This window comes from Triturus cristatus, chromosome 5_2 (genome assembly GCF_964204655.1).
Source record: "Triturus cristatus chromosome 5_2, aTriCri1.1, whole genome shotgun sequence".
In the NCBI taxonomy this organism is placed as follows: Eukaryota; Metazoa; Chordata; class Amphibia; order Caudata; family Salamandridae; genus Triturus; species Triturus cristatus.
This window is the reverse complement of record NC_140588.1, coordinates 796183143-796195162: the sequence shown is the minus strand read 5'-3', so window position 1 is coordinate 796195162 and position 12020 is coordinate 796183143. Positions and strand designations below refer to the sequence as shown.

Sequence of the window (12020 nt, the reverse complement as noted above, 5' to 3'; positions counted from 1 at the left end):
GCAATGCACCGTTTAAATATGTTTAGTAACTTATCAACTGTCTGAAAGGCTACACAAAGTTCAATTTAAGAGAAGATAATGGGAAAGCGCGTCCTAAAAAGTTGTGTGGATGAATGCACGGTTTAATTAAGTGCAGACAGACTGGTTACCTGTTCTCTTTCTTAGTGCAATATATACGAACAACTGGAAATCTCAAGTGTGGTTCTGGTCGGTTATGTAATGCTCCAGGCACGAAAACGTCAGTCTAGAATAGATTTATAAAAGGGTTGACTGAAATGACGGCATGAGGATAATACTGTCATAGTTATAGGAGCAGGCAAGGAATGATGAAGATCAGAGGAGCCTCTTACCGGGCAGTAGGGCCGAAGCTTGTCAGGGATAGCCACGTACTCATTTAAAGTCTGGGTTTCAGATTTGTTAGTTCGTCCATAAAGTGACGAGAGGTCACTAAGCGTATCCGATTTAAAGTATGATTGCCAATGCTCAAGCAGTACTTCTGTAAAAGAATAAACCGGCGTTTAAAAACAATTATTTAACTGAGCCTGCAATAGTTGATTCCAATCTTCTACACGGATAAAAGGACGTGGGGATAGAGAAATCGGAGCTACATGTAATTCTTACCGTTCCGATCAGCTAAGGTTCAGGAAGGATGCCATGGCTTGCGCTCTTCGTCATTAGCAAGTGATACCTGGCGTTTCCCTTATAAGGAAAGTCAGGAAGTGGTGATTACATGGCTGCCCTCGACCCTGGAGACTGGATGGTAGCGTTGGAGTTGCAGGATGCATATTTTCACATCCCCGTCCTGCCGGCCCACCGGCGTTACCTGCGGTTCACGGTAGGCCCGGAGCATTTTCAGTTTGCTGTGCTCCCCTTCGGCCTTACCAGCGCCCCTCGGGTGTTTACGAAAGTGATGGCGGTGGTCGCAGCTCGTCTGCGCAGGTCAGGGGTGTCAGTCTTCCCCTACCTCGACGACTGGTTGTTGAAGGCGTGCTCGCCCCAGCCAGTCGTCAATCCCCTCCAGACTACGGCTGACCTCCTGCATTTGCTAGGGTTCTCCATCAACGTGCCGAAGTGGCACCTGAGTCCCATCTCAAAAGCTCCCCTTCATTGGAGCGGTTCTGGATTCGACGCTGTTTCGGGTTTATACTCCCGAGCAGCGAGTCCGGGATATTCAGGCTGTGATTCCGTTCTTTCAGCCTCTGTCCTGGGTTTCAGTCAGGATGACCCTCCGGCTTCTGGGCCTGATGACCTCCTGCATCCTGCTGGTTGACACATGCGGGCTCTGCAGTGGGACCTGAAGTGCTGGTTGACACATGCGGGCTCTGCAGTGGGACCTGAAGTTCCAGTGTGCGCAACATCAGGGCAACCTGTCCGATCATGTCCAGATCTCGGAGGGCACTGCACAGCAGTTGCAGTGGTGGTTCACGAATCGCGATTGGGTCAATGGCAGATCCCTCTCCCTTCCCCAACCGGAGAACACAGTGGTGACGGATGCGTCCCTCCTGGGATGGGGAGGCCACTTGGGAGAGGCGGAGATCAGAGTCCTCTGGTCTCCGGCAGAGTCCCGGCTCCATATCAATCTGTTGGAGCTTCGGGCGATCCGACTTGTACTGAAGGCATTCCTTCCCTCTGTCCGGGGAAGTGTGGTGCAGGTGTTCACGGACAACAACACCGCCATGTGGTATTGCAACAAACAGGGCGGGGTGGGGTCCTGGACCCTATGTCAGGAAGCTCTGTGCCTCTGGACATGGCTGGAACATCAGGGCATTACCTTGGTGGTTCAACACCTGGCAGGTTCTCTGAACACCAGGGTGGACGAACACAGCCGCCAGTGCTTGATGGATCACGAATGGCATCTGAACTCGGACGTGGTGCAAGGTCTCTTTCAGCAGTGGGGAGAGCCTTGGTTAGATCACCGAAGAGAACGCGCAATGTCATCAGTTCTGCGCGTATGAGTTTCAAAGGCGGCACTCGCTCGGCGGCGCTTTTCATCGCGAGTGGAGTTGCGGTCTATTGTACGCCTTTCCGCCCAGAGTGCTGAAGAAGATTCGGCGCAACCGGTCCCAAGTTATTCTTGAGACTCCGGATTAGGCACGAAGGTACTGGTATCCAGAGCTACTCAGCATGGCGATCGATCCCTGGATCCGTCTGCCTCTTCGGGAGGATCTTCTGTCGCAGCAACAGGGGACCCTCCTCCACCCGAACCTGTCCAGCCTCCACCTCCATGCGTGGAGATTGAGCGGCGACAGTTGGCAGCTTTCGATCTTCCTCCCGAAATCTGTGATGTCATTCTGGCAGCCAGGCGTCCCTCCATTAAAACGGTATACGCCTGCAGGTGGAACAAGTTTGTGGCATGGTGCACAGCGAAGGCTGTGGATCCCCTTTCTGCCCCTCTTTCTGAAGTCCTTCTGTTCCTTCTTTATTTAGCCCAGCAGGGCTCTGCTCTGGGCACTATCAAGGGTTATCTTTCGGCTTTCTCCCTTTTTACGGTTTCCAGATCAGCCTTCTCTTTTTAAGTCCCCGGTTGTTAACCGTTTCCTGAAAGGCATTACGCACACTTTTCCTCCCGTGCCGTTCATAATGCCTCAATGGGACTTAACCCCTTCAGTGCCACGCCCTTTCCCCCTCCTGTGCCGGGCGTTACATTAGCGGGCGGGGTTCATGACGAGATAGTCTCGTCATGGGCACAGCGCAACCGTGCTCCATGACGAGACTATCTCGTCATGGGCACAGAAGAGGTTAAACCTTGTCTTGACATATCTGATGTGCGCTCCCTTGGAACCCCTTCATAACTGTCCTTTGCGTCTTCTCACTCTCAAGACGGCTTTCCTGGTAGCTATCACCTCTGCCAGAAGTGTTAGTGAGCTCCAGGCTCTTTCTGCCAAACCTCCTTTCCTTTCTGTTCATCCGGACAAGGTGGTGTTACAGACCCGACCTTCTTTTTTGCCAAAGGTGGTCACGCCATTCCACATCGGGCAGACCATCACTTTGCCCACCTTCTTTCCTCCTCCGCATCCTTCAAGGGAGGAGGAGAAGCTCCACCGTCTGGACCCAAAACATGCGCTCTCATTCTATCTAAAGCGTACGCAGCAGTTCCGGGTAGATGACCAGCTGTTTGTTGGCGCCAAAAAAGGTTGGGCTGTGCACAAACGGACCATCTTGCGGTGGGTCGTTCTGTGCATCAAAGCGCATGTTACTCCTTGGCTAAGAAGGAGCCTCCTGTGGGGCTGCGTGCCCATTCGACCAGGGAAACTGCAGCCACTACTGCCTTGGGACACGGCGTCCCCTTGCAGGAAATTTGTCAGGCAGCTACGTGGGCTTCTCGGCACACGTTTTCCAAGCATTACTGCCTTGACAGTCAGGTCCGGAGGGACGGCTTCTTTGGCCGTTCTGTTCTCTGTGACTTTCTGGTGTAATCTCTTCGCAGACCCACCTCCGGGGTTGGTATTGCTGGGGTATCTATTCTAAGGTAAGGAATCTATCACTAACGTGTCTCTTTCAGATGCACAAGTTACTACTTGTGTAACGATATATCTGTAAGAGACATTAGTTAGTGATAGATTCCTTACCGCCCCACCCATCCTCCCCGTTCTGTGAACTGATTTCTAGGGTTAAGGTCATCCCTTTCAGGGCCCTAGTTTCTTGGCACCAGTGGTCGGTTTCTTGCATGGCTCTGCGTTCCTGGCGCGGAAAGTCGTATACAGAACTGACGTCAGCGTGCATGGGTGCGCCTAAGTAGTCTCCGTGACGTCATCTCGGTGCTTATGACGCCAGTGACGGACGCGGAGCCGCATAACGCCACCTACTGACGCGCAGGGGTACTGCTACAGAAAACTTTCCTTCTAAGGTAAGGAATCTATCACTAATTAATGTCTCTTACAGATATATAGTTACACAAATAGTAACTTGTGCATTAATACCTGGACCGTCAGGACCGCAGGGCCTGGCATTTCACCCGTTCGGTCCTGCATGACTTCCTTGTTTAAATCCACCACCAGGGATGGTATTGCTTGGGTATCTATCCAAAGGTAAGGAATCTGCAACTAGAAGTCTCTTTCAGATGAACAAGTTACTTACCTTTGGTGACGTCTTATCCTGTAGAGACAATATCTAGCCGCAGATTCCTCCACCCATCCTCCCCATTCTGTAGACAGATTTCTAGGGTTCAGGAATGATCCCTTTCAGGGCCCTAGTTTGAATACACCAATGTCAGTGCACTTCATGACTCTGCGCTTCTGGAGTAGAAAGTTATGAAAAGTAACTGACGTCCACGCATTGAGGTGGTGTCTATATAGGTGAAGCTAACATCCCTTCTGGGGCGGACAACGCTGCGTGCAGCTGATCGACGCCACCTACCAGCACGCAGGGGTACTGCTCATGAAAAATCTTCTGGATCTAGTCTGACGCCTTGGAAAATTCAAAAGTAAGGAATCTGCGGTTAGCTATTGTCTCTACCAGATAAGGCGCTACCTAAGGTAAGTAACTTGTTTTTCACAGACAATACGTACGCGATATGGTACATAAGCAAGCAGGGAGGAGTTTGGGTCTCATCTTCTCTGTTGGGAAGCACTGATGCTCTTAAAGTGTGTACCAACAGGAGCTGTGGCTGGTTGCAAACCAGTTGGCTGGCCCATTGAATCAGTCAGCATCATCTTGACGATCACAAGTGGCATTTCCATGTGTAGGTGGTTGAAGATCCCTTAGCGATTTGGTGTTCACCTCATGTAGACCTTTTTGCTACTCACAACAGCACCCATTGCCTGATGTTCTGCGCTCTCCAGCATTCAGCACAGGGAGCCTTAGGGAGTGTGTTTCAGTTGACTTGTAGATTTCCTTCTCATTACACGACTCCTCCCGTACCTTTGTTTCCTCTGGGTCTGATAGATTCATCAAGGCCAGCCCCAAGCTATTCTCATTTTCATGACTGACACAGAAGTGTGTGGTACACAGACCTGCTGCACCTCTCCCTTTGTGCTCCTTTTCATCTGCGACTCGGAGTTATGCCAATCCAGATGGCTAGTCCTACACCCCAGTCTTCAGAGCCTATACCTTAATTTGTGGAAATTGAGCGGGGCCACCTGAATTCGTTTCATCTTCCACTGTAGGTGGTTGACATACTTTGTGCGCGTCACCCCTCAACTAAATTGGTCTTTTGGAAGGGAGATGGAGCCAATTTCTGACCTGTTGTTCTCATAGCCGTATTGTTCGTTTGAATGCAACACAGGAATATTTTGTAGTTTGGTCTGTCCTTGGAGCAGCAAGGCTGTGCAATTGTCACTGTTAAAGGATATGTTGCAGCCCTGTCAGCCTTTTTATGCCTCCCAGACCAACATTCCTTGTTCAAGTCATAGGTGGTTTTCAGATTTTTAAAAGGATTAATGAACATGTTGCAGCCAATCCCATTTAATGTGTCGAAATGGGACTTGAATTTGGTGTTGACCTTATTGACTGGCGCTTCTCTTGAGCCCCTGCTTAGTTGCTGTAAGACTTCACACATTTAAGACTGTATTTTGTTTGCTACAACCGCGCCTCACCAACTTAGCAAGCTTTAGGCCTCGAGTGTCACCCAGCTTTCATAAGCTTCTTCCCAAAACAAGTTAGTGCTCAGAATTAAAGCAGTTTTCATACCCAAGGTAATGTCCTCATTCCATTTACGGCAGCTGAGTGATGAGGAGCCATTCTTAAGCTGTACATTAACCTGTAATTGGAGAATTCCCTACACTGAACCCTGGAAGATTCCTCCCAAAATTCAACCCCCTTTTTCAGCACCTATTTCACCTTACTTTGAACCTTCCCAGATACTCTATTCAAGATGGCCTTAGGAGTCTTGTGTCCCCTCTCAGGGCCGCTTCTTTGAGAATGAGGCAACACCTTCTACCTATTGTGGAAATAGATTATCCTCCTTCTGTGGACAGAGATGAATATCTGATAAAGTTCTTTGCCTGAATAGGTTTCTGTTATGTGAGTCCCCATTTTAGATTTCCACTTGAAAGAAGGTGCTTTTGTGGCAGTTAATTGAGTGACGATTTGCTCCTGTACCCCTCCACCTGAGTCATCCATGCTAAGTTGGCAGTTGTTGACACAACACCCTTTGTGCCCTTAGACGTGGCAGCATTGTCTTTCTGAGGGACAGCTGTTCATGCCTAATTGGGTTGATAATTACATTCACTGGAGGATGGACAGCTAGCAGAACTGATTTTATTCCAGTTCACTTTCACTCACCATAAAATATACTTTATAAAACTTAACTTGCTGCTATACTCGCCAAAAATCCACTTTCATGAGTAGAGTAGATTTTTGTCAGCTAGTGAAAAACGGCTTTTAAGAACATCTAAATTGTCATTTAACTGTTTTCAGAATAGGGTCTCTAGTAAAGAAAATGACACAGAGCTTTTGGCACCTTTTCTTTCATATTTAGTTTGTCCCACTTTTATGCGTTAAGAACTTAAGCCTTTGGACCTCCAGGACACTCTTAGGAATGTCCTATTAAATGTAATGTAGTAGATTTCCTACATGGCAAAGCCCTCTTCCTTCCCATTTATCACAACAGTTGTTTTAAACCTGCAACCTAGCCATGGCACATTGGTGTTGGCTCAGACCATATATTTCGTCATCTATGTGGGTGGTGTTAAAACACACTGCTTAATGCATTTTATCTTCCATGCCACAGATGTGTTTCCTGCGCACTCTTATCATGGCTGTAGGAACGTAGGATCTGCTTTTATGGTTACCCCACTTTATGCTGGTGTCATTCTGTTTTTCTGACTAGTCTGACTGGGATCCTGCTAATCAGGACCCCAGTGACTGTGCTCTCTCCCTAAATTGGACTATGGTAAGTACTTTTGTACCTTCCTCATTGGCTACTGGTGTACCCTTCTAAGTCCCTATTATACCTAGATACCTTTGGCATAGGTACACCAAGGGTCTCCCATGGGCTGCAGCACGTATTATGCCACCCATGAGAGACCATTCAAACTGTGACTACAGGCCTGCCATTGCAGCCTGTTAGCTGGTGCTAGCACCACTCACCACAGATATAAATGTCCTTATATCTGAGATCACTTACAACCTATAAGTCACCCCTAAGGTAGACCTTTTAATCCTGAAGGCAGGATGCTTTGTTCCAAGTGTGATGGTGCCCTGCATGAGCAGGACACTCCCTATGAACCCGGAAGTCGATTCTCCTGGCTTTGTAAGTGCAGTCAGCCATTTTATACATATAGTGGACATCAAGTCAGTTATCTAACTATATATTGGCTGCACTAAAACCGGTCATGTTTGGTATCACACATGTTGGAATCCTACCCCAACAACGATTCCAGTGTTGGATATATGATCCCATGTACTTGGGGCTCCCTTATTCTTAGACGACAGATGTATAATCGCATATCAGATAGTGGAGCGACTGAGAAAACACATTTTCCATGTTGTACAAAGTGCAACTTGTGTTTCTAGGCTATTTTAATAATTAATGTAACTAATAATTGTGTTTGTCACCTAAAATGTATTGTCTAATTTAATGATAGTATGAGATTTATAATTTGTCATAATGTTCAAAACATGTTTTTTTTTTTATTTGCCTAGTTTTACATCAAAGGAAAACATCCAGAGTTCAGATTTGGTACAAGGTGACAAAGGTGAAAGAATTGATCTTGTGCAGAAGATTAATGGAAAGCCTACTTCATGGACGTTTGAAGAATTTATTGATCTTGGAGTTCATTCAAAATCAACAAAATTGGCTCCAGACAGCATAACAATCAATAACTGTACTCAAAACTTAATAGATACTGCTTTTATTCCTACTATTCCCAAGTTGGCTTTTGAGGAAGATGGAGCTGTAAATTTATTGACCAAATCTATTGATGCTGCTTCAGGTGCGTAAAGCATATTTCAACTCACTTTCTTTCTTATCATTTTAGCAGTCAGTGAAGAGATTTTAATAAAGTGTGAGCTACCAGATTAAATTAATACATTGACACACACCTGATTTTGAAGGCAAACATGCAGTCAGATTTTAGCCGTCTGCTGGAGGCAAAATAAAACTCTTTTAATTTAACATCTCTCAAGATGGGAGTCGCTTGTTAAAGGGGAATGAAGAGGAGGCGTTTCCCCATATTATCCTATTTGATGTCACTGACAACTCTAACGTGAAAATGATTGACTCAGAATTAGTGCCCAAAGATTACAGGATCCATTACATACAAAGATGCCTAGCTCTTGAGCTGTTGTCAGTGCCATTTGAGGGGAAAAGTAATTGGATTTAATTTCCTTCACTCAATAATACATTGACTAATTATCTTTTCCATTTTGCCAGAATTCCTTCATATTGGAGTTGTTTTCTCATTGACAGAAAAATAGAATGTCACATATATTTCATGCACCATCTCTTAATCCTCTTTATTGTCTCTGCTAGTGACAATTATAAGTAGAATTGGTTACTTTGAATTTACTACAGAATATATTAATGTATTGGAGTTACTACAGAATTTATATTATTGTAGTACTATCTATATCTGATGAACTTCTAGTCGCAGATTTGTTAACTTAGAATTATCTCAAGGCCGAAGGGGTGTCCGACTCCAGCGCTGAATGGAGCAATTCCTGCCAGGCAGAGCCTGAGCCTTATTTCTGTGGGCTAGGACTCAAGGAGGAATGGGAGGGGTTGCTGGACTCTGAGGAATACCTGGCTTTTAGTTACCCAAGTGGATTGATGTGAGGACGTGGCAGAGGCCAGTGGAATGGACACTTCTCCAGATACTGGCATGATTTATCCCCTACCTACGGAGGAGGGAGTGTCCTTTGCAGTGGTGGTGAGAAGGGTCTGAGGTTCTGGACTTTAAACTGTCCTCGGTGGCAGTCAAGACTTCAGACGGGCAAAGCGGTTTTGTCGACAGTGGCCCTGTGTGAGAAGTTGGCCTGGTATATGATGCTCACTAGTTAAAGTGATCACCTTGTACCATGCCAAGCAACCCTTATGGTGTGGTTGTACGTCAACCTTTTCGGACTAGCTGCCCTAGTGGTAGCGTAGGCTAAGCAGTCTTTGAGGCTAAACTCGTGAAGCGTGTTAAGCCAGCTGTTTTACCAAATGCAACCCCCTTTTATACCAATGAAAGGACACCACACAGATATATATTCAAAATATATATGTATTTATTTCTCAAAGTAACCCCTAGTCTCTTTATGAGCACAGGAGCACAAATCGTCAAACAAGATTACAGTAGAATACACAGAAGTTGCACTTTATATTGATAGGCCCTGGTGGCCGCTCAAACCATATACTAAAATAGTGGTATAAGTACCACGAACAGAAAAGGGAAAAGGCCTAGGGCCTCTAGAATCGCTGGGCCTACAAGGAGCTAACTTCAGTTAGTGACCAGGAGGTCCACGGGTGGCGTGTGCAGAGCAAATAGTCACACGCGTGCTCCCATAGGTTTCAATGGGTGCGTAAAAAGTACAAAGTTACTGCAAAGAGGATCTTCCGGATGGACTAGGAACTCAAGATTTGGAACACAGGCACTAGAGATGTAATACTACACTTGGGCACAGGTGTGCCAGCTTTACCTCACCCACAGGAAGCGGGTGCATAGGCCTCGAAGTGCGTCGGGTTTCTTCTATCTGTTCCGTGGAGCCTGAAGACAAAGATGCTGCAGGCGGTCGGTCCGGGAGAGATGCAGTGGATCCAAGAGTGGATCGGAGATGTTGAAGACCTGTAAGCAGAGGGGACAGTGTTCACAGTCACTAGCCAGTGACCAGCGTGGCACCAGGTGGGTACCAGGCAATGTCGGGTGCAAACAGGAAGAAAGGTGTAGCTTGTCTCTGCAGCCACGTGGTCCCTGGAGGTCGACGACGTCCAGGAGTCTGTTCACGAGCTGTCCCACGCAGGCTCTCGCTGTCGGCGGTGTCGGCGACTTGATCGAAGCAAACAAGCCTCGGCAAAAGCAATTGTTGTAGGAGATTAAATAAGCTGATGGTTCTGACCAGCAAGGTCAGAAGGACTGCTCCTTTGGAGGGGAGCAAGGGCCAGTCTGGAGCAACCAGACCAGCGGTGTATTTCGTAGAGTTCGTCGCCAAGATGGCTACTAGCCAGCGGGCCAGCAACCGGTTAGGCGCGTCGAGTGGCAAAATGCAGAAGGGCCCCACGCAGATCGTGGAGATGCTGGAGGGCTCACCTTTGGTGCAGATGCGGCTCGGATGTTGGGCTTCTCAGATCCCAAAGCACAACTTGGAGGGAGCCTCGGTTTTTGCACTTATCAGCTTGTCGTGGTCGTTTCAAGATGGCTGGCTCCACGTGTCTCGGTGCCTCCACGGGTCTCCTCTTTTCAGGGACTGTGGATCGGGCGGTGAGAGGTCTGGAGGTCCAGGTCTTGTCAGTCTCTGGGCTCGGGCGGGAGGCGGCGGCAAAGCAGACGTTGATTCGCTGGATGGTGCTTGCGTTAGCAAGGTGGTCACTCCCTGACCACAGGGGAGATTGGCTTCAGTCCTCTGTGCAGCAGAGCGTCGAAGTTCCCGTCTTCTTCTTAGTGTTAAGTTGATTCCAGTATGTCTGAAGTCTTCGGACACAGCTCCTACCTTTAAGCGGATTCTAGGGGCCGGACTACCTGCTAGGTCCCTCCCTATGGGTGGGACCAGGAAGGGGGGTGGTTACACCCCCAATCCTTTGTCCAGTTCGCCCCAGGCCCGGGACTGGTGTGCCCCAGGACCGGTTTGAACTGGCATATGCACCGAGGCTCCTTGTGAGCCACAGGCATGTCTGGTTTCTTTCAAGCCCTACCTGACCAATACACAAAATCCTGTCTGGGGTGGTGCACGCACCTCCCCTGGCAGGAAACCCTTTGTCCACACCTCCCAAGCTGGAAGGACTCCCAGCAGCAGGAGGGCAGACTTGTGTCTGTGGTGGCAGCATCCATTTTGTGGAGCTGAGGCTATGTCTGATTTTACCCGGGTTTCAGGTACTGTACATGTCGTGTCCCTCTAGAAGGGTGGAATGCTAACCCCGTCGCCAGAATTGGCGAGGGGTTAGTATTCCAATTCGTATGACACCTTACTCGACATGTTTTGATAAAGCCAAACCAAAGATAGTTTTTAACCGCGAGGTTTATAATGCACTTAAGAGTATATGGTATGACGATATCAGGAAACAGTAGAAGGAAGTTGTTCCGACCACTGCAGACAGGCTCAGCTCATGCCAGAGCACCATCTCACATGGAACCAAGCACTCTGCCTTCAGGATTGTTAAGGCCTGCCATAGGAGTGACTTATAGGTTACCATGTGTCCCATTTAAGGTTAGGTATAGGTATACTACACCTAAGTAAGAGGTGATTACACCAACTTACCCCAGCTGAGTGATCAGCCAGTTGTGTCAAATTGTTAGGCCAAGCCTGGGGTGGCATAATACATGCTTCAGCCCCTGGCAGGCCTTGGGTACACCAATGCCCTGGGTACCTAGTGTACACTGGTACAGGGGCTGACAGGGTGATCCACTTCCAATTGGTTATGCACCTAGGGTGCATAGTTTTAATTTAGTAGAGAGAACAGCAGGCTGGGGGTCTGATTGGCAGGCCCACAGCCTCAATATGTCAAAAACCAGTGAAGCAAAAAGCAAAAATTTGGGGTGACCATAGGATAGCAGACCCTACTCTCCTACACCCTGCAATACCACATGTGGTTGAGAACTACTCGCTTCTCTGGGGATGTCCAGTCCTCACTCATAGACATGCCCTGTGATGGCTCCTGTCTCTTCGGAGACCAGGCCAATTTGGAGCTGGAGCCCTTTTGGACAGCAGGGCTACGACCAATGAAGGGGCATACAACTGTGTCTTTACCCTCCCAGCCACTGCGGCGCGCAAGCTTTCCAGCCTCTGCGTGGCCGTGGAAATGGTTTCTACCAGGCCCGTGGGTCAGGTAGCCAGCTTTCGGGTCAGTCTACCCCCCTCAGCAGCCACCGCTTCCAAACCCTCCTAGTCTGCCCCTTTATCATCATGCGCACCCAGTGGGCAGTAGGATTCACCATCACCTGCCC

The 12020-nt window shown here is 48.2% G+C and overlaps 1 protein-coding gene across 21 annotated transcripts in view; it reads left to right on the top strand.

The window, feature by feature from the left end:
• MAP7D3 (MAP7 domain containing 3) overlaps positions 1 to 12020 on the top strand; it is a 1121308-nt gene that overhangs the window by 986278 nt on the left and 123010 nt on the right. For all 21 annotated transcript variants that reach the window (XM_085607948.1, XM_085607945.1, XM_085607942.1 and 18 more), the window contains one exon: positions 7585 to 7874. In XM_085607948.1, the coding sequence (XP_085464074.1) occupies positions 7585 to 7874 (290 nt within the window). The remainder of the gene's footprint in view (positions 1 to 7584; positions 7875 to 12020) is intronic.